The following is a 19854-nucleotide window of genomic DNA, read 5'->3' on the forward strand; positions in this document are numbered from 1 at the left end:
TAAATCACTCTTGCTTCTAAGAGCTTGAGCTTGGACTGTTTTTTCATCTCCTATTTTAAAATTTGCAAACACAAGGGATTTCAATGCCTTATCTTAAGGGGAAAAAATAACATCAAATTCTTGCAACATTATAAGGTAGTGCCTGGATTTCTGTAAAGCATGTGGTAAACCTCCTAGGCACTGAAATTCAAACGGTTCAACTATTTTCAAGAAATAATTTGAATATTTTAGTTTAGGCAACTGCTGCTAAAGAGAACTGCATAGCTGGAGACTTCCAAATATGCCTATAGGTATATGGACGCATAAGAAAAAAGTATGAAGTTGTGATAGCTGAATTCATTCTGTTAACTTTCTGTATGCTCCAACAAAGGGATTTACAGAGAAGACCATTCTTCCTGTTATTAATCTTCACTTATATTGCAGTGCAAAAGAGTAGACTTGGAGGATGTGCGGTGGCAGCTGACACAGATGACACTAACGGGATTATTTGCGCAGAAGGCTTTGCTCTCCAGAATTTATTCAATCTGTAAAGCAGAAATCATGTTGTACGTGGCAGGTACGCGATGGAAATCTGGTTTTCTCCGGTTAGTTTTTACAGAGGCAATCTTAGGCTTTTTAGCTGAGTAGATTTCAAGTGGTGCTGGAGATATATATGGAATGGTGTTGATAAAATACTTTGCTCACTGCAATTTGAGCTATGCCCGCTGGTGCACCCACGTAGTGTGCAGCTATGTTCTTGTCCTGAGACTTGCAGCATTAGAAGACTGCAGCATTTGTGTTTCTATTTAATTTCCCTGCTCAGTGCAGTACTGTTGGTTGACGTGACTTGGGCTATTGTTTCCAGTACTTAAACTCTCTTTCCTTGTCTTCCCTTTCAAGTCTCCATGGGATCAGCAGGGAGGGGGAAGGGAGGTGATTATATGCTGAAAAGGGCATTTTTTAGTGAATATAGGATCTCTGTGAATGCCATGTCTTTGCAGTGAATACAGACTCTCCACTCAAATCAGTATGTTTTTTTAGCACTGATGAAAGATTATTTGTGATGAGGGTTGAAGCTGATCCTGCTCCTGATGTTAAGTAGTGCATGCTTGACCTCACCTGGGCTAGCCCGCATGAGATGTCATATGTGTTAAGCCAGTTTGTTCTCTGCATCTTCTGTGATTTTTTTTTTCTTTAATTTGGAAATAAGTTCATTTCAAATAGTTTTATTTGAAAAGTTTAATTATTTTGTGAGGTGGTGGGAAAATGAGGGCCAGGCTCTCACTCAGTAAGGTTGTTTGGAGGAAGAGGAGATGGAGCTGCTTGTTTGCTGGCAAGAGCCGGTCTTTGAGGGGAGAAGGTACTGCTTTCACCATAGTGGGTAGGAAAGTAGACAAACGAGCTCCTGAAAGGGACAACTGTTCATCTGAAGACCACCACGTATGCCCATAGATATTTGTATTCATAGGATAAAAGTGTGAATTTGTGTCAGCTGAATTCTTTCCTTGATGGCTCGTTGTGGTGAGCTGTGGGACTGTGCCCGCGTGGTCCAGCAAGGCTTATCCAGAGCAGAGCTACGTTAATAGCCTGCTCACAGAGCACAGCTGCTCTGGTTGTGACAGGAAGGTACCTAAAAGCTGTTTTCTGTGGGCAGAAGCCAGACAGATGCTAGAATCCGTTTCCGTGACAGCAGGACTGTGACGGAACTCATCGCCAGGAGCCGCGGGCGTCGCGCACCGCGGCACGAGGAGCCGCTTCTCACTGCTGCCCACGCAGCCGCTTCCATCCGCTTGGAGTCGCAGCCTCGGAGGGTTTTTCAGGTGGATTTCATTGCCCTCTAGGGTGCCATGAGAAATTGCATCTGGGAAGGAGCTTCCAGGTGGGCTCCGACTGGCATTGTCATTTTCTTTTGGTCTGGATAAATGAGATTTTAGGGTAAGTACATGAAGCAATTGTCCCTTTCAGAATATGCCAGTGTGTTCTCTGCAGGGTCCATATGCCCTGTGGGCATAAAATCAGCTTCTGTATTAGATATATGTTTTTTTTTATTATTTATTTTCCCTAAAATTCAGATGTGGAGCTCTTGCATACTTATTGCCATCTCTGGCTTGTCCATGAAGATATGCCAAGTAGAACAGAAGTGATTTTCTTTGTAACCTGAACCCCAGGAAGCTGAGGACTTCAGAGCAAGCATGGAGATGGGATCTGTATTTGTGTGTCCTTGTGTCAGTCTGACCTCCAGATCAGTTCACATGCTGTCCAGATCATGGTCTTGGAGTACAAAGGCTGTGTATTCCCTCCACAATCTGCATCATCTGAGATAGCATCTCTTATGCTGCCAGTCCAGCATCTAGAATTTTTTTTCTGGAGTTAAGATGCTGAACAGGCATCAGCCTCAAGGATGCACTCCTCAATTTATTCACGAAAGGAGATGGAATGGTTTAGAATTTTTCTTTTAGTTTTTCAATATCAGAGTGCCTTGGCTTTTTTTTTTTAATGCTTAAAGCAGTCCAACTTGTTCAGTGATTGCAGTAGAGTCATTGTGAGTCTTGTTTTGTTAATGATCAGAGTGATCCCGCTTCTGTTTCCACTCCCGTCTCTGCACTGAATTTTCAGAGGCTGCCATCTGCCAGCCTGCTGGTTGGAGAAAATTGCTGGTCTAGAAACCTAACTTTGTCTTTTGATGACCCAAAGTAGTCATTGAAACTTATTTGTCACTCAGTTCTTGTACTTTTTTGCCAAGGGGCTTTTGAAAATGACAGAATATCTTTCAAAGTTGCCCCTTTTCAGGGAGGCAAACAGGAAAGAATGGAGGCACCCAATGTGGTTTTAAACACCATCCCCTCCTTTGCTGATCTGCACGTTTCCCAGGGTGTTCTCCTCATTTCTCTCTCTACTTAGCTCTTACCAGGCACCTGCTGGAAAGGTGATGGATTACTACGAAATTATTCCTATTTTTTCAAAGTAGTGAAGACTAAGGGAGTGCAATCCCAAATTAATACCACAGACAGAAAAAAACAAATGTTCCGTTGATGGGGTACCCTTCTGCTGCTACAGTTCTTCACAGAGCTTTGCTACCTTCAGTGCAGCTACATGCTGAGGTCTGATGAGAGAAGCTTCTGCTGGTTTGCGCCACTGTTCTTAAGAGGAAGAATTATCAGCCAACTTTTGTCCTTCCTAAACAGGTCTGCTGAGGAGAAGATGTTTGGGCCGTGATTGAGCTAGATTGGCTTGAGTTTGTGTGCACAGTATGTCATGGAGCTTCTCACTCTGGGTGAGCTGGCAGTAGACCTTAGGATGGATCCACAGGAACATGGATCCTCACGTTTTATAAAGGTGGGATCAATGTTAGTGACACATGGTAGAGCAGCAGCTTGCAGAACAGCATCCTGAAGAGGGAGAGAAGAGCTTAGATACCTGATTCCTTCTGTCAGCACCTGCATGAGGCAGAGAATAAACCAGAACATGCTAAATTCTGCTACTATTTTTTGCAAGTGTTCTGGCATTAGGCACATGCCCTAGACTTGCATTAGGGCTTTCCTGTTTATTTCATAAGCCTTTGAGTTGGATTTTTTGGAAGCGTTGACTTGATGACTGGGTGGAACAAACAAACTGGAGCAGGACAGATGAGGTAGTGGTGAGAATACTGTATTTAGTGTGATAAGATGACTGATGCCCTACGGATTTGTCTGAGCAAAGCACCTGTCGTGAAATCTAGGTGTGATCTTGCTGAGTATGCATGTTTAGTATATTAGTATTTTGAGTAAATGTAGATGTAATTCAGTCTTGGATCACAGAAACAAGTTTTGAAATGACAGGAGCGACAACAAAACACCTGTGAACTGAGCAGGAAAGAGGCAAAGACATTAATGCAGGGAGGAGAAATGTATTTGAGTACATTAGGATAACTTCCTTTCCTCTCAGCAAAGTCTGAGAAACTGGAATAGCTGATGAAAATTTAAAAACTAATTATTTGGGAACGGAGAGAAACTGGAAGAGTAGAATGTGTCCATTACGTGTGGTCCTGGGCAGATACAAACAAGTCATGTTTTGCTTTCCTGATTTTTGTTTATTTTCGTTTGACATCCTTTAACTTGCACTTGTCTTTACAGAAGGGCAGTTGTAATATTGCTAGTGTAGAGTGGTGACAGAATTGTAGGTAAAAAAGGTAATTCCAATAGTACATGTAAATATAAAAAAGGGTGTCTTTGAAGATGTATAATGTGATATCTTTTATCAGCAAAAGGAAAGGCTGTTCATATGCTTGTGAAGACTTGAAATGGTCGAAAAGTGATGTTATTTATTAATTCCCTTTAAACATTCTTATCTAGGACAGCAGTTTTGCTTCTATGCTGCAATATTCATATCACCCACATACTGCCAAGTTGCTGAGTCAGATTTCGGGGCTTAATTCTGGTTCAGGAAGAAGTTGGTCTGTTGGCAAGAGATTTCTTTTGTAAAAATCTAAACGTGAGGCAGATTTCAACCTTTTTGTTTAGAGAATAGGAGAGGGAGACTCGGGTACCTTGTAGATGAGATTAATAGGGCTTGTGGTTTCCCCCCCCCATCTTTGAGGGGTCTGTACTTATAGAATAGCAGGACCTTGTTGTCAATCAGAAGTAAGGACTGATGGTAGAGGTGTTGTACCCTCAGGGATGTACCAGGCATCTCGCCTGTCCAAATCCTTGTGGAGGTAGGCAACTGACAGGTCTAGCTCTCAAGAGATCCTTTTGAAGAGCTTAAAAGGAAGAGAAAGCCATTTTGCCATTGGAAGAACTTTGAGATTGAAAATGGGTATGGATTTGATTTAGAAACTATAGGAAAATATTCATCCATCCACTACTGCCTGCCATTTAAGAACTTTTTGAAGGTGCTGTGTTTTGATGAGCGAGCTTGGCAGGTAGCTCAGACATTTTTAACTGGGACAAAAAGGCTTCTTTGTGTAAAATAAGGAAAATGTGCAGGAGAAAGAATGGCTGCAATCAGCTGAGAAAACTTTAGCCTGTGGTTTATTTCTGTCTCACTAACGGCAAACCGTGGGGTTTGGAGGGGAAGGAAGTGTGTACAAGAGCCTATGTTTCAGTATGAAAAGCAGAGAGGTATTTCATCTCCTTTTAAAAGGAGTTCGAAGTTCTTGGAGAAAATAACCAGTGCTGCAGACATGAGCAACAAAAAAAATCCATTTTTAATTGTTTCACATTCCTTCATCTTGGGATCTTGAATGGTTATATACTCTTTGAATGAGAACTTAACAAGTTTCTTTTAGGATAAGTGTTTTCTCCTTCACCGATGAAATTTCACACAAGTGAAATCCTGACTCAGTTGATTCAAAGCTCAATGCAGGTAACTTTCCCCAGGTAATATATAAAAATACCAGTGTAGACCTGAAAGTGGAGAGTTTCTTGACTAAATTGCTGTGGTAGGATGGTAGTTTTGACTGTGCAAAATGCTTCAGTAGAATAGTGAACATTACCTACCCTGAAGGCTTCTCCATCAGATTTGCAAGGCGTAATTTGGGTAGTTCTTGTTTGCCTATTTTTCCCTATTGGGCCCTGTTCAAATGCAGGTGTTGGGATGAGAGAAGGAGCAGACAGATAACATTTAAGGATTGGGAACTGCCAAAAAAAGAAGATATGGAGCAAGCATTGCTGGGAGGAAAGATGTACTGAGATGAACATGAGAAGGAAGTTAGTTTTGTTTAGAATATGCCCTCTGCCAATCTTTCCAGCTGTTCAGAGGAGCACTTTGCTGTCTCAATCATTTTACAAAGATCTCTTTGTGTAACTTGAGTCTAAACAAAAATTTGGGACTATCCTTTGTTGATCCGAAGGAGATACAAAATACAAAATTGTCGTGATAGAAATGACCATTATAAATGGAACATAAGGGTGTTAATACAGTTTTTTGAAATTTAACATTCTGCAGCTTACAAAGAAGTACTTAAAATTTTATGAAAAAAAATGTCTTAAATATGTCTCTTTTTTTTGTTGTTTCAGTGTTCTGGGGTCATGAAACTTAATCCACAGCAAGCTCCATTATATGTGAGTAAATGGTTTTGTACTGTTGTCTTCTGTCCTGCTATTCCCATAAAATGCTTCCCATCCCCATTCTGAGGGATTCTGCTCTTTTCCTATTTGCTCTCCATATGCATTGTTTGTGTTCCTTCACTTGAACTGTAAAATGCTCGGGGGTAATGTTCAGATTAGTTACAGAGCTTCACTGTCAAGCATTCAAGTAGATGATTTTAAAGAAGTTTTGTAACAAGGTGCAATGCCACCATGTAAAGGTCCTGGTGCAGGAGTTGCTCTTTTTATTTTCTCCCTAAAGAGTGCTTAAGTGTGATGACTGTCGTCTTGCAACTTGATGTGTTGAGAGCCTTAAGAAGGAACTTGCTTGTGTGGAAAATAGGACATCCTAGTGTGCCGGACTGGGTTCACTGCAATAGTGTTTTACTGCTCAAGGTTTTAAGCATGTCAGGGAGCAAGTGAAATAGTGAACAACTAGAATGTGCTGCGACTTGTGCAGCAGGGCATGGTTGACGTCAGCCTGCTGGAAGCTCGTAACCTGGATGGCTGAATTAATAAGGAGCAAGCTTCCTCTCGTGCTTGAATAGAAGCTTTGTTGCAGAATATGGGGACTGTCAAATAAGGCCTGAATTTGTGTAGGGGTGGGTGTGCACGTGTGTTAAATTTGTGCCAAAGCTGCCAGCCGGGACTGTAACCATTTGCTTGCCATATTGGCTCGCCAGGCTCAATGCACAATTAGCTGATGGCACCATGCTGTGCATATGGACCTACCCGCAGATCTCGCTAACACTGCGATAGAGCTGGGTGCAAGGATGGAAAATCGAGAGAAAAAGATTGCATGCAAATAATGCTCAAAAGGGAAATGAGCAGGCCTGGTGATAGAGCTCTATCTTGGAAAGTATATTGTATCTAATGCAATATTTTGATCTTTAACTCATGGAAATTTTCAAACTTTACCTACTTTTTTTCTAAACAGCTTGAAGTTTGTACTACGTTATGTTACAGTTTAGGCTGTGCTTACTGTATTAAGTATTGTTCTTGAAGCAAAATGAATGCTATGGTATGTAACCCAACTTGGGGAAAATAGCTTTCCTTGCCATACTTTGTATTACTGTGGAACTGATTTTAGCCTGAAATTTTAAATCACAAGCATATTGAAAGCATATTGAGTTTGAAGAAACTCTGTTTTAAAGTTAGGAGTCATTAAAAGAGAATGTAGTTTATGTACAAATATATGATGTTGATGCCAGATTAGAAACATACGGATGGCACAAAGTAGGATAAAATCATTCTGGTATCTCTAGAGCAGCTTATGGCATCCCAAATCTGGAGGCTTCTTTTACACTAAAGTCTTCTACCTTAGTTTGTTTTCCTAACGTTCCTTATGTTTTTACATTTAATATATAACACTGTAGTGCAATATGTAATAGGTTTGATGCAAAGGTTCTCTTCCCTATGGGGTAGTGAGGACTAAACTGAGGTCAAATTTAGCCCACTGAAAGGTCACCATTAGGTATTACTAATACTTGGTGTATTATTTCTTTGAAATACAAATCGGTTCATGACCACCTTGTTACTACTGCAGTATACTCCTTTTTATCTCTTCCCCCTCTTCTTTGGGGAAGGTATATAAGCAGATTGGATCCCTTTCAAAGAATGGGTTGATTAAGTGAACCAGGGTGGAGGAAGCACTCAGCAACCTTGGAAAATAAATATTTGGTCTTCCTCTTTGCTTTCAGTTTACATGCTGGGCACATTTTGAGATCCATTTCCGTTTTCCTTGTATTGTTAATTGACAGCTCAGTGCCCATGTGAGAGAGCTGTTAGGTACAAGTAGAACATAAACAAAAATATATCTTCCTGGTGCTTTTATTTTTCAGAAGGAAGACACAGCAATCTTATGGCATTGCCATAATTAACTTAATACCACCTCTGACCAGATTCTTTTTTGCAGTGGTGCTGGCATGCTGTTCCTTGTGCAGACTCCTTGAGCTTGTTTTCAAAAAAAACTGTGTGTCTTGTGTGCTTCCCCCATATCTCTGTGTGCAAAAATCATCAGGAAATAGAAATACGTTAGAGGATCTCCCTAAATTTGACTACTTTCAGGAACTTTTTTTAGCTTTTTTTTTTTTTTTTTTTAAATCTTGTGCGAGTTTCATGCTGAAAGCTCTTTGCAGAGAGCAAGCTTTGGCAAATGAGCAAAAATAGTGCAAGAATCTGCCCTGCAAAAATGTTGCTTCATTTGGTATTTGCTTTTATCAGTAGCATTGCTAAGCTACTTTTAGGAGGGAAAAGGAAAAGAAAAATGACATGTCTAATTCCAGCTCCTGGAAGCCAATTACAGGGCCCAAGTGTGATTTATCCCACCTGATGGTTACCACACTGCCCGGATGAATAACCTTGCATTTTGGGCAAGGGCTCTGGGAAGTGTGCCTGGGAGCAAAGTTTTATGAGTAGTGGTACAGATGGTACTTCTGCTTATGACGAGTACCAGAATTGTCGTCTTCAATTCTGTGTACCTAACTAGAGGGATGACCACCTCCAGAGTCTCCCTGTCTGCTTCCTTAGGTTATTTGCCTTTTCTGTATAAAATCTGGCAGTTCTGCTCTGCTGAGCTTGCAGGCAGTCAGAGGTCACCACCTGTAATGAGGAGACAGCGTCCTCTTGCAGGAGTCAACGTAAAGATCAAAGGGGAGAAGCTGGAAAACACTTCTTGTAGTAATAATAACAGTTGTGTTTTTGTCATTAGTGTGTCCATTTAAGCGATCTCTGCTCCTTCCTTCGTCAGAGAGGCTGTCAGGAACTGGAGCTAAGCATGGCAAGCAGCAGGTTTGGGCCCGAGTGCAAGCTCTGCAAGCAGCTGGCCCCTGTCTCCTTTGTCGAGTGTCCCCTCGAGAACTGCTATCTCCTCCCCACATCTTCATGTTTCCTGTGTTTCTTGCGGCTAAATGGCCCTGTTTCTATGTGTGCCGCAGGGCGGTCTTGAGGCCTCACAGCTGATACCAGCAGAGGTCGGGCATGAAGTTCTCCTCCCTGTAGCTCCACAGGCTTCACCGTGTCCTTCATGCCAGGGTTTAGGGTCAAACAGCTGTCGGATTTGCGTGACTGTCGGCACCTGACTGCCACTATAAAACATAGTGTTACGTTGCAGTGTCTGTGGCCCAGCTCCGTGGTGCCTGTCTGAGGTAGATGTGTGAACCCACTTCCTCGTTCCGCAGATATCTTGGTGAGACGTCAGTCATGGCCGCTGTAAAAGCAGCGGGGTGGTGGAATGGGGAAGCTGCTGGCAAGGTCTGCTGGCGGTCACATAAGCAGGATGGAGGTTGGATTTCCCCCTGCTCATGGAGTCGTCCTCAACTTTGTGATACAAACATGATTTTAATGCAGAGATGGTCATGAGAGCTGCAATCAACTTTCATGAGGAGTTTTATAGAGGAGTTTTTTTTTTTTTTTTTAAGAGAGAACTCCTTCTGACTTGTTCACAGTCATGGGTCAAGGTTACAAAAAGTGACTTGTCTGGCATCAGTATCTCTGATTTCTTGTGGCTGTTCCTCTCATAGGTTACTTTCATTCTGGTGTGTGATCATATTTTACATTGTGTCTCCAGCACATCTGTAGATGTTGTTTCTGTGGAAAAGGGTCTGTAAAAGTCCGCTGCTTGCATTAATTACCCCAGGTGCCCTTTGCTGCAGGAGCTGTGAGAAGGAAGTCTATGTGGCTGGACAGTTGTTGGGTTGCCTGCCACAGACAACAGTCAGGAGCATCTGCACCGATGCACATGTACTAGATAAAATCTGAAACTTTCCTACATCTCCTTCTTGTATTTTGATGCTGTCCCATTGATTTGGCATCTCCCACGGACACAGGTTTAAGGACAGTGGTTCAAGTGATCCTTGATCTATCTGGGGTTTTGTGCATTCAGGAATCCCAGAGAATCAAAACTAAATTGCTCCGTTTGCTGTCAGCGTTCAGAATGGAACTGGAAAGTTGCAGAAGTATTTTGTTAATGGGAAGCAGGAAGTAAGGGGCTTAGGTTTTGTTTGTTTTTGTTAAATGCTTGTAATGAGCTCTCTGGTCTTCACCCTTTTTAAAGATTTTGAAGTAACAAAAGTCAAAATTTCCACTGCATTATCAAGTACTTTCTAGTTGTTGCCAGTGTTATATAGAAAATACCGAGACCATTGATGGTCATGCTGGTAGAAAACAGACATTAAGATTACTATAAATACTGAGGTTTATTTTTAAGTAATTTTTATCGCTCTTGTTGATGTGTGTGATTTTTTTTTAACTTCTCTGTTTATTAATCAAATAGTCTAAATCGACCATTTAGCTTAAGCGCAACTGTTGCTAGTATCCAGACAAGAAGAAGAAAGTGGAAAAGAGTTTTGTAAAGGGAAAGTTTTGATCTTTTTATAGATGTTACCATTAATTGAGAATCCAGCAGGAGATTTAATTACAAAGGGATCGAGGACCACAAGCTGTGTCCTTATTTCTAACCAAACTTTAATAAACATAAAGTGCACATGAGTAAATGATCAGGGTCACGTCTGCAGTTACCTAGAACATCATGATCTTCAAAAGTAACCTGTGTGGTTTCTAATTTCAACCTGGCTAGTTGCTGTCTACAAGATTTTTGCAACGTTATTGATCATGCTTCTACCCACTTGCGTCTTTGGCCAGTCTGAAGTGAATGGTGCATTTCGTTTTGTTTTTTAAAAGAAAAACTCAAGAGCAGCAGCTTCTCTAAATGTGTTGGACCAGAACTGAGGTGAAACTCGACGGATGAGTTGTGACAAATTAAGTGTCATCTTTTCCTGATTGCCACCAAGACTACAGTAGAAAAACCTTAGGTTGTTTGGCTGTTAGATGACAGTATTTTTTCATCATGATTATGATCAGTAGATGTGAAATGGAAAAGATTAGCAGCTGGAGAAGGATGATGCATGACTGCAAATTTTCTCTTTTTCCTTTTTGATTAAAAGGAACAAACTTGTTTCTAAGTCACAGTACTCCTCCTTGACATGGTTTGTCTAAGGTGTGCCTGGCTTGTTTGGAGTGATTAAACCAAATGTGTCATAGCTAGTGATTGCATTACAGAGTGAACATTTAATTGATACAAATACTCCTATTGATTTTGGTCTTTAATCAGGATTGTGGATTGAGTCTCCTGTATAAGTTACCACTTAAGAGCTGTGTAAGCTGCAAAATTGCTCAGGGAGAGTTTTGATAGAGATGAGAGCTCGTATTTCTGTGCCAAAATGCCATGCACCTTAATGAAGTATAAACTTCAAAAGCTTCAGAAGGAATGCATTGACCCTCTCTTAATATAAACTAGGTTTTGGGTACAATAGGTCTTCTCTTCCGTTAATAAACTACTCCTCTAGATTTTCCTGTGTGCCCTGCTATAATCAAAAATGAAGAAGAAAGTGCTCATGATAGGAGTATTTTTCTTCTGCTTCTGTAACTCATACAGAATGCCATACAGTTCAAGTGCACTGTGTATACGTATTCCAGAGAACAACTGTTCTGATAACTCCTAATGCTAGTATTTTTAGAAAAGCCCTCTTTTATATAAAATATTAAAGTATTTTAAAAGTCTCAATACAGAGAACCTGAAGCTTGTGGCAGTAGTGTCTGTCTTGAATGCAAAGGGTCTAAGCATCCATGTGCAAGCCTGGGCTTAGGGCATAGCAAGTACTTGGACTTGTGCAGCATTATGGGCTACGTAATCAACAGTATTCCAAAAATCTCTACCAAAGGGACAAAAGACCAAAATTAATTACCTTTAAAATCCTAATACGTGACACTAAATGTTCTCATAAGATTGGTATCTATGGTTTAATTACTTTTCTACCAGTACTGAATTTGTTTTCTTAGTGGTATCCAGGTGACAAAAGCCACTGGGAATTCTGAATATCTGAAATCAGTCCAGCAGAAAAAGCAGAATATACCTAACACTCTTTTGATGTGGGAATTTCTCACAAAAATCACTCTGCAGTAGTCCTGTCTGTCTTTCTCTTGAGATCCTTAGGCAAGAGGAATATATGCCTTGATGTTTGGTTCAGTTCTGTGGTAACAGGATCTGATAAGTCTCTTGTCTTTTATTTGTTGGATACTTGATTTCTGCTTAATGACAAAGTAGTTTTCTGCCCCACCTTCAAAGTCTTTGATTTCTAAATGAACAGAAGGCCTCTAAGCACATTTTACAAATAAAATATTTGCTTGTGTTACTTGTGGAAGAACCTGATTCTAAGTTGGTTGAAAGAAAGCCGGGTGGAGCGCCTGGGTAGACCCTGATATTTCAGAGAAATGCATTGCAACTTTTCTAGTTTTGCTTCTGTTGCACAGGAGAAATATTGCCCTCACTAAATGGTGCTCAGCCTCATCTGGTGCAGAGTCTTTTCATTCACCACTTCCCAAATTCTAGTCTACATCATACCAAAAGTCACCCCTTCTGCTGTCACAGGCATCTGGCAGCTGCTGCCAGGCTCTGTGCACGTTCCCTTCTCAGTTTCCTACCTCACCAAAGACTTTTTGTTGCCCAGATTAGTTACCATAAGTCAGTTCAGTTGGCTCACTGTGTTTAAACGGGGACCTCTCTAGCTCATGAAACCTGAACAATGTTAGAACTTTTTATAAACAGTCACTTATATATTGTGGCTGTAGTTCACTTAGCACAGGCAGCTTTGACTGGAGAAGCTGCCTGACCATCAACACCATGTGCCTTCAAGATCAGCTGTGGATTATATTGCAGCTTCTTAACTCTTCTTCTCTATTGTCTTAGAGTGAAAATGATGGTTTATTTGGGTCCCAAGCTCCATAATCCTCCATTCTTTTCTTCTATGAGTAGTGTTAATTGGGCACATTTTGCATGTGTGAATAGGACAGTGAACATAGACTAGTTCGACAAAATCCGGAATACTTACTATCTTAAGTTCTGCTCTTCCGTTACCATTGCTTTGGCGTGTACGTGTGATCTTTAAATAAAATGCCTTCCTGAAGAAAAATACCAGAGCTAGTCCAGGGGATGGGTGGGAGAAACAGAGGCAAGGCTGACCCACCTCCTTTGGCCAAGCGATTAGGTTAGTTCAGCCTCTTTTCTGAAACTTCGCCTTGCTGCAAGCATGCCAAAGAGATCCAAACATTGCCCCAAGATGTGCTTTATTGAAATGGAACAAAATGATATATACTTTTAAGATCATGAATTTAGGATTTTTTTTTTTATTTCTTGCATTAGCTGATGAGCTGATTAGCAACTGGAAAGGCTGTAGGAGATTGCATTTCATTCCTTGTATTGGCTGATACAGCTGTGGCCCCTTCTCACAGAAGGAATGATCTGCAGAAACCAGGATTTGGTGTATAAAAGGATGAAAATCCTCTTCAACTACTTTGTGGAATGTATTTATATAGTTTTTTTTTCTTTTCCTTTTTTTAGTAGTATTCTTCGTTAGCTTCAAAATGATAAAATACATTTCCCATTCTTCCAAAATGCTGATTCTCACTTTGGGAAGTGTTAACCCAATTTTGACAGCAAAGCTAATGGCTGATTAGTGTTATCAAAGAGGTTGATTTGTTGGTGGCATGGTGTTTTCAAGTCTGCTCTCCAATCTCTGAAAAGCCTATCTGCAGCTCGTGGTCTCATTCAGCCTGCCTCTAGTGCTGCATGTTTAATTCTGAAGATTATGCTGCAAGTAATTTATTTGAAAATTCTCTTTCAATGCCTTGCTCAGTAAAGCGATCCCACATTGTGCACAAGTGGAAAATAAAGTGTTATTAATTGTTCTGGGCTCAGATCAATGCTATGCACTGCCATCAAGTGGCAGTTTTGTTACAGGACAGATTTTTCCACACTTTCTGCAGATCTGCCTGCATTTATGTCTGTGGTTCAGAGTGTTTCTTCCAAGTATTGCAGGAGTTTTATCTACACAGTAGTTGTGGTTGGGGCCAAGGGAGGACTTCCAGGAAGATATCGTGATAACTGTTTGCATTTTCCAATGACAAAGAAAGAATGCTGCTTTAAAAATTGTCCCAATTATTACAGTAGCTCCGAGTACCAGAGCTGTGAAATATTTAAAGAGTAAGGGAGGATATTTTGCAGCTGGAAGGGAAATCAGCACTGTGCAGCACACAGCTGCTTGAGCTGGGTCTCCTCTAGGGTTTTGCTGTACTGTAGACAAGGCCGAAGTATGGGGAAAATGCTCCTCTGCTGTCTTACACCTTCCAAAGTTAGTGTTCAGATCCAATCTTTTTTTTTTTTTTTTTAAGCCATCAAGACTTCTTTAAAAAATATACAGTGGCGGGAGATTGCATCAAATAATATGTCATCATAAATACTTTATCTTCCAGGAATTGTGACTCTGATGCTGAGAGAAGGGCTGCATTGCTATTGCTTAGTCACTGAGGACATTAAGTCTGCCTGCTGTTTCTCCCAAACATTAAGGTTTTTGTTGTTGTTACTACATGAGTAATTAGCAGGAAGTGCTGTCAATCACTCAAGCAGTTAGTAATGAAATTGTATGGTTCAGCTCTTCAGAAATGTGGCAAAGAACAGAAACATCTTTAGGAAGCGGCCAGGACAAGGGATCCCCTACCAGGTTAGGTGTATTCAGTAACATACGATTGTAGCAATTTCCACCTTTTCTGGAAAGGAAAGACCATAAACAATGACTTAGCGGTACTTATTCTGGAAACTACCTGGATGGTACCAAGGGGATACTCTGCTATAGGGAGATTTTCTCTTTCCTCTTCATGTCCATATGGGGTATTTCATGGAGACTTGCACAGTTCAGGCCTCAAAACCAGTGCCAATTGTTTTTTTTTTTTTCTTATCCTAACAGTTCTTCCCCAGCTGTCTGTATATAACACAAATATGTTTGCAAGATACTTCTCCCATGTTTTCTAGTTTTCCATGTCATTATCATTTTTTCTATTTTATTGATAATTTTATCATTTCTTTCTGTGTGCTAAACCATCATTAGAAGTGACCTTGGCTGTTTAATGCAGCTAGATTGACTATTAACAGCACGTTCTAGTTGCTTCCCTGCCTCTGTCTACCACTGTAATTAGCCATGTAGATGTACCCATAAAGATAAATGGTCTTTTCCAGCGCTAACTAGACCCTGTTACTTTGATGGATTTTCTGTTGCCAGTCTGTAGAGATCTCTTTCATACATTAATATGTATGTAATGCATTTAACAGTCTCTTGATATGCAATAGAGAGTCATCTCTGGGCTGATTGATTTGGAGACTGAGACGTGCACTGTCAAAGGATGTGCACTACTAATACAGGCTTTTCTTAAACTGGATCCTTTTCTCGTGGTGTTCGTGATGCTCGTGCTGGTTCAGAGCGAGCAATCCACTCGTTGATCTCCTTAAACCATTTCTGCTATTGCAAGTAAGCCCTACTGCCTGAATAGATACCTGAACTGGAGTATATCTGTGAAATTAAGAGTAATAAGTGCCCTAAAAAGTGACAGATGACTAAGCCCATTCTGCAGTCAAATCAAATGTATCTGCAGCTGCATTTTCAGCCTGGGAAGCGCTCAGGGTGGGTCTGTGGGAGGCAGCTTGAGTTGAAGCAACAGCGCCCATAATGTCCATGCATTCTGTATCTGATATCTAGCTGCCTCTATTCCCTTGGCACTGATAATGAAGAGCTGAACATGTATCAGTGCTATATTTATCATAGGTCTGAATGGTTTCCCACATACTCCTTTCACCCAAAGACTCCTAGCTATGTGGTCTTTTGACTTTGTGTGCATATTTTGCCCATGTGTCAATCTTTTATCCCTCCGAGTGCTAAGCTAAATTTATTTTTGGACCAAATGCTTTTTCACCTTTGGGGAGAGAAAGTGGTGGGAAGAGGACGACGGAGTTATGTAGCAGTTATATAGCATATATAAATCTGTGCATTGGTAAGGTGACCGTGTAGTTATCATTGAAACAGGAGATTTGCTGGTTCAGTGCAGTGCTAAGGAAGTATGGACTGTATCACCGCTGTTTGCTGTGTGGGCTGATACCAAAATATTTGCCATAGTCCTGCCCTTTTTTTGTGGCCTAAGGGCAAGAAGTGATGGTCTTTGTTTGCCTTCTCCTAAAGGCAAGAGACCGTATTGCAAAATCTGCCTTTTTCATCCAAGAGGGGCTCAGTCACCATGAACCTAACCTGAAGCCTTTTGCTGGTGGAAAAAGCACTGTCTTTAATTTAAAGGGAAAATAAAGATAGGCCTGGGGACTTAAAAACAAAACAAAATGTTGGAGTCATCCTGGTTGTCTTCCTGTGTGATTTGTTTGTGTGAACAAACAAAAAAACATAAAACATCTCTGCCTCATGCTCCTTTAAGAACTAGAAGTTTGAAGTCATTCAGGATGAAAAAGGACCCAACCCTATCCCCAACTTGGCAGTTTGCCCTTCCCTTTTATTTCTGGAGTCTTTCCCTGGAGGTCTTATCTGCACGAGATTGCAACACCGTGGCAGAGTGACATCCATCTTCCCTTGCGCTCCTGACCCAGGTCATTGCCTTTATCAAGGGGGATATCTCCACATGAGTAGGGATTTCTAGAGCTGCTCGTGTTTGGATATATTTCACAGCACTACCTCTGTTTCTGGGGCTCAGGGCTCTGCAAAATGAGCAGAATTTGACATGTCTTTTTCTCTCAAGCGCCCTGTGAGTCAGTCTACATTGGCAGAATTGCGGCTGTCTATAAGGAGTGCTCTTGTCTCACTGTAGCAGGTATCTACAGAAGAACAGAGCATTGCTTCTGCTTTAAGAGATGGTGATGGTCAAGCTCCATGCCTGTGCTGCAGCAGTCCCGTTACCCTGCTTAGACCTGGGAAAAACTGGGTTTTAGGCCTTTCTCGTTCTGAAGAGTTCGTTCAGGAAATGAAAGCACTCCAGTAGTTACTCTAAAAAGAGCTGTCCGAGTGCGGCTGGCACCGTTTCTGTGCTCTGCATGATGCTACTGCTGTCCTGCAAGTGTCCTCTGCAGACGTGGGTCTTGGTGGGGTTACGCACGAGCTTCGTGCCAGCCCCAGGTGGGGACAGGCTGTGGGCCCAGGCTCTGCACAGCACAGGGCCTGCTCACCTGTGTTGTAGTTGGCCTATTTTACTGGCAGAGGTAGCTGTTAATGGCCCATACAGCATCTAAACACTTCTGTTTTGGTGTTTATCTTGTGGGATAGCTTCTGCTGCACTTTCAAAAGCTGCTTTAAGGTCGTTTTCTGACCAGCTGATTTCAGAGCATTCTGTAGATCTCAACTGAGCTGGAGTCCTCTTGACTTGCCCTTTGATTTTGTGCAACTTTTTTATTCTCGGTCCTGAGTGCTTTCCAACCAAAGTGTAATATAATTGAAAAGCCAGCTTTTCCACTAAAAGCTGTCTGTCTGGAAAATACTGAGTGAATTCTAGCCATTATTCCCATCTCATTGATGAGGAAGTTTGAAGCACCGGGATGTGAAAAGACTTGCCTGCTGCGTGATTCTGTGTCTGCTTCTGTAGATGGCGAAACAGCAAGTCCATCTCCATCTGAAAATTAAGAAATGAGCCTGAATTTCTTGATGGAATAAAAAGAAACCACAACAGTGATTTCTGCCTTTCTGTCCTGGGGAAGCATTGGTGCTTTCTGCAGTGAGGTGTTGAAAAATCTGTTTCAAAAACATACTTCTTTTGTGTCCTAGCATAATGTAATAAGCAATGTCCCAACAGGAATCTGATTCATGTTATGAACGGTGGAAACAAAACAAAACTTGTTACGCTGGCAGGTTGCAGTTACTCATCTAATCCACAGGCTAATCCAACCTTGTTAGTAAAGCACCAAAATACAGATTTCTGCCATAGCTCTTGTAAAGGAAACACACTGCAAGGAAGGTTTCTTTGCTTGCCGAGTGAATCTCTAAATCATCATAGAGTTGACTTTCTGGTCAGCTGGCTGGTGTTACCTGGATGAAGATTCAAGCTGAGGTGGCAATGGTTCCCGTCAGTAGTTTTGCTTTTTCATGTAGAACAAATTCAAGATTATTCATTGTTAGTATTTGCTTATTCAAAGCAGAATGTGAAACTGGTGCTGGGGTACTTCAGTATGGCTTTGCAACACATGCTTCATTTCCATATGTATTTTTAGCCTTTGTGTGTGTGTGGGGAGGTCAGAGTGGGTGGTTAGTGGGTCAGGTAACGTGCTTGTAAACTCCCAATAGGAGGCATGAGAAAAAACATTTTAGAAATCACATGCTTCATGTATAAAAATACAGCTTGTCTTTTTGTAGAAACTTGAAAATTCATTATGGGCAGGTTAAGGGTATGTTCCCTGCCTAGTCTATCTTAGGTAAACATGCCAGTAGCTTGTAGAACTGCTGTTCCCCAGGGAAACCTAAACCTTGCCAGAGAAACATTTCTCAGCTGAGGTCTTGAATGTGTGGATTTGCAAGGGCCATCCTTGTGATCCCATTACACAGGATCCAGCATGACTGATTTCTCATAAAGCAGATTTCCAGAGCCTGACAGGAGGAGGAAAGATGTCTTTACATGCTTAAAACAATTACTACTTTTTAGAAGGTGAATACTGTTTTGAACTAAAAAATTATAAAGGCGATCTTGATCCTTTTGCGTTTAAGGGTTCTGTTAGCTTCACTGTCATTTGGAAATACTGGTGAAGTCAGCTATAAACATCCTTTGAAGGCAAATCTTCCACCTTTTCAGACACAGATACCTTACTCAAAGCTGTTCATGCTTTGTGTACATGCAGTTTCTGTATCTTTGTAAGCAAAGCAGCTGAAAAGCAGCTACTTCAGCTGCGGCAATATCCCAGTTCTGCCAAAGCAAACTGATGGTTGGTGGGTTCTTATTTTCTCCCTAAAAACTTTTCTTAGAAGCAATAACTGCGTTTAGGCTGCTTCGACTGAGGTAGCAGTTCAGTTTAAAGCCCCAAATGAGGGCTGCCTTTTCCAGTGCATTAGTCGCTTAATGAGGCAGGTCTTACGTTTTCTCCATCCGTTTTGAGAAAGTGAAGGGATTTACAGTCAGGAGCAGCATCCACATTCTTTACATCATTTTACAGCTATCCGAAATGCCTTTTCATGGAATTTTAGAACAAAATGAAGATGACCTTTTTCATGAATGGACAAAAATGGAATGTTTTCATTTCCAATGGGCTCCAAGCCAAGTAAATATTAGTCAATCCAAACTAGTTTTGAAATTAAATTATTCGTATTTGTTGGAGCATTCCAGAGAATTGCTTTGATCTATCTGTACTTTCACCAAGGGGATATTGGCAGACTAGCCTTCCATTTCTAACCATCAGGATGAAAGAGGGGTTATAATAACCACCTTGTGTGGCAGTGATACTGAACAGATGACATATTTGGGTAATATTAAGGGAATAAAGGTAAACATACTTCAATTAAAATGTTTTTAGAGGCTGAGTTGCAATAGTGCTGTTGGAAGCTCTTCTATGTGGGTTGAAGGAATTTGGCTGTGTTTGTAACTGATTTTCTTTAACTCCAGACATGTTTGAAAGAAGTTTCTTCTGTACGTTATTTCCTTTTGAAATAGATGCACAGTTTCAATACAACTTTCTTTACTTTTAAAGTTGGCAGTGAACAGCAGAATTGTTAATGGCTGGGGAGTAAAACCGTGCACTGAAGGACTTTTCTTTGGTGCTTTGTAGGTTTTCCTCTTATTCTGACATCTCAGATCACTTTATACAATGAGTTATGTCGTGTGTGGTAGAGATAAGAGCTAGCTCAGAAGATACCTGCAAGTAATCGTACTTACTACAGCCTAGTAACAGTACCTCATCTATCTTGCTAATGATGTATGAAGACAGCTTCAAATTTTAAGTTTAAAAAAAAAT

At 41.0% G+C, this 19854-nt stretch overlaps 1 protein-coding gene across 1 annotated transcript in view; it reads left to right on the plus strand.

Annotated features, from left to right (window-relative positions):
* AKAP13 (A-kinase anchoring protein 13) overlaps nt 1-19854 on the plus strand; it is a 158670-nt gene that overhangs the window by 7478 nt on the left and 131338 nt on the right. Inside the window, exon 2 of the mRNA XM_088538629.1 lies at nt 5976-6020. Coding sequence (XP_088394755.1) covers nt 5988-6020 — 33 coding nt within the window. The 5' untranslated portion in view covers nt 5976-5987. The remainder of the gene's footprint in view (nt 1-5975; nt 6021-19854) is intronic.

Source organism: Tinamus guttatus, unplaced genomic scaffold (assembly GCF_059628265.1).
Source record: "Tinamus guttatus ecotype Peru unplaced genomic scaffold, ASM5962826v1 Tinamus_guttatus_pri_ptg000004l, whole genome shotgun sequence".
In the NCBI taxonomy this organism is placed as follows: domain Eukaryota; kingdom Metazoa; phylum Chordata; class Aves; order Tinamiformes; family Tinamidae; genus Tinamus; species Tinamus guttatus.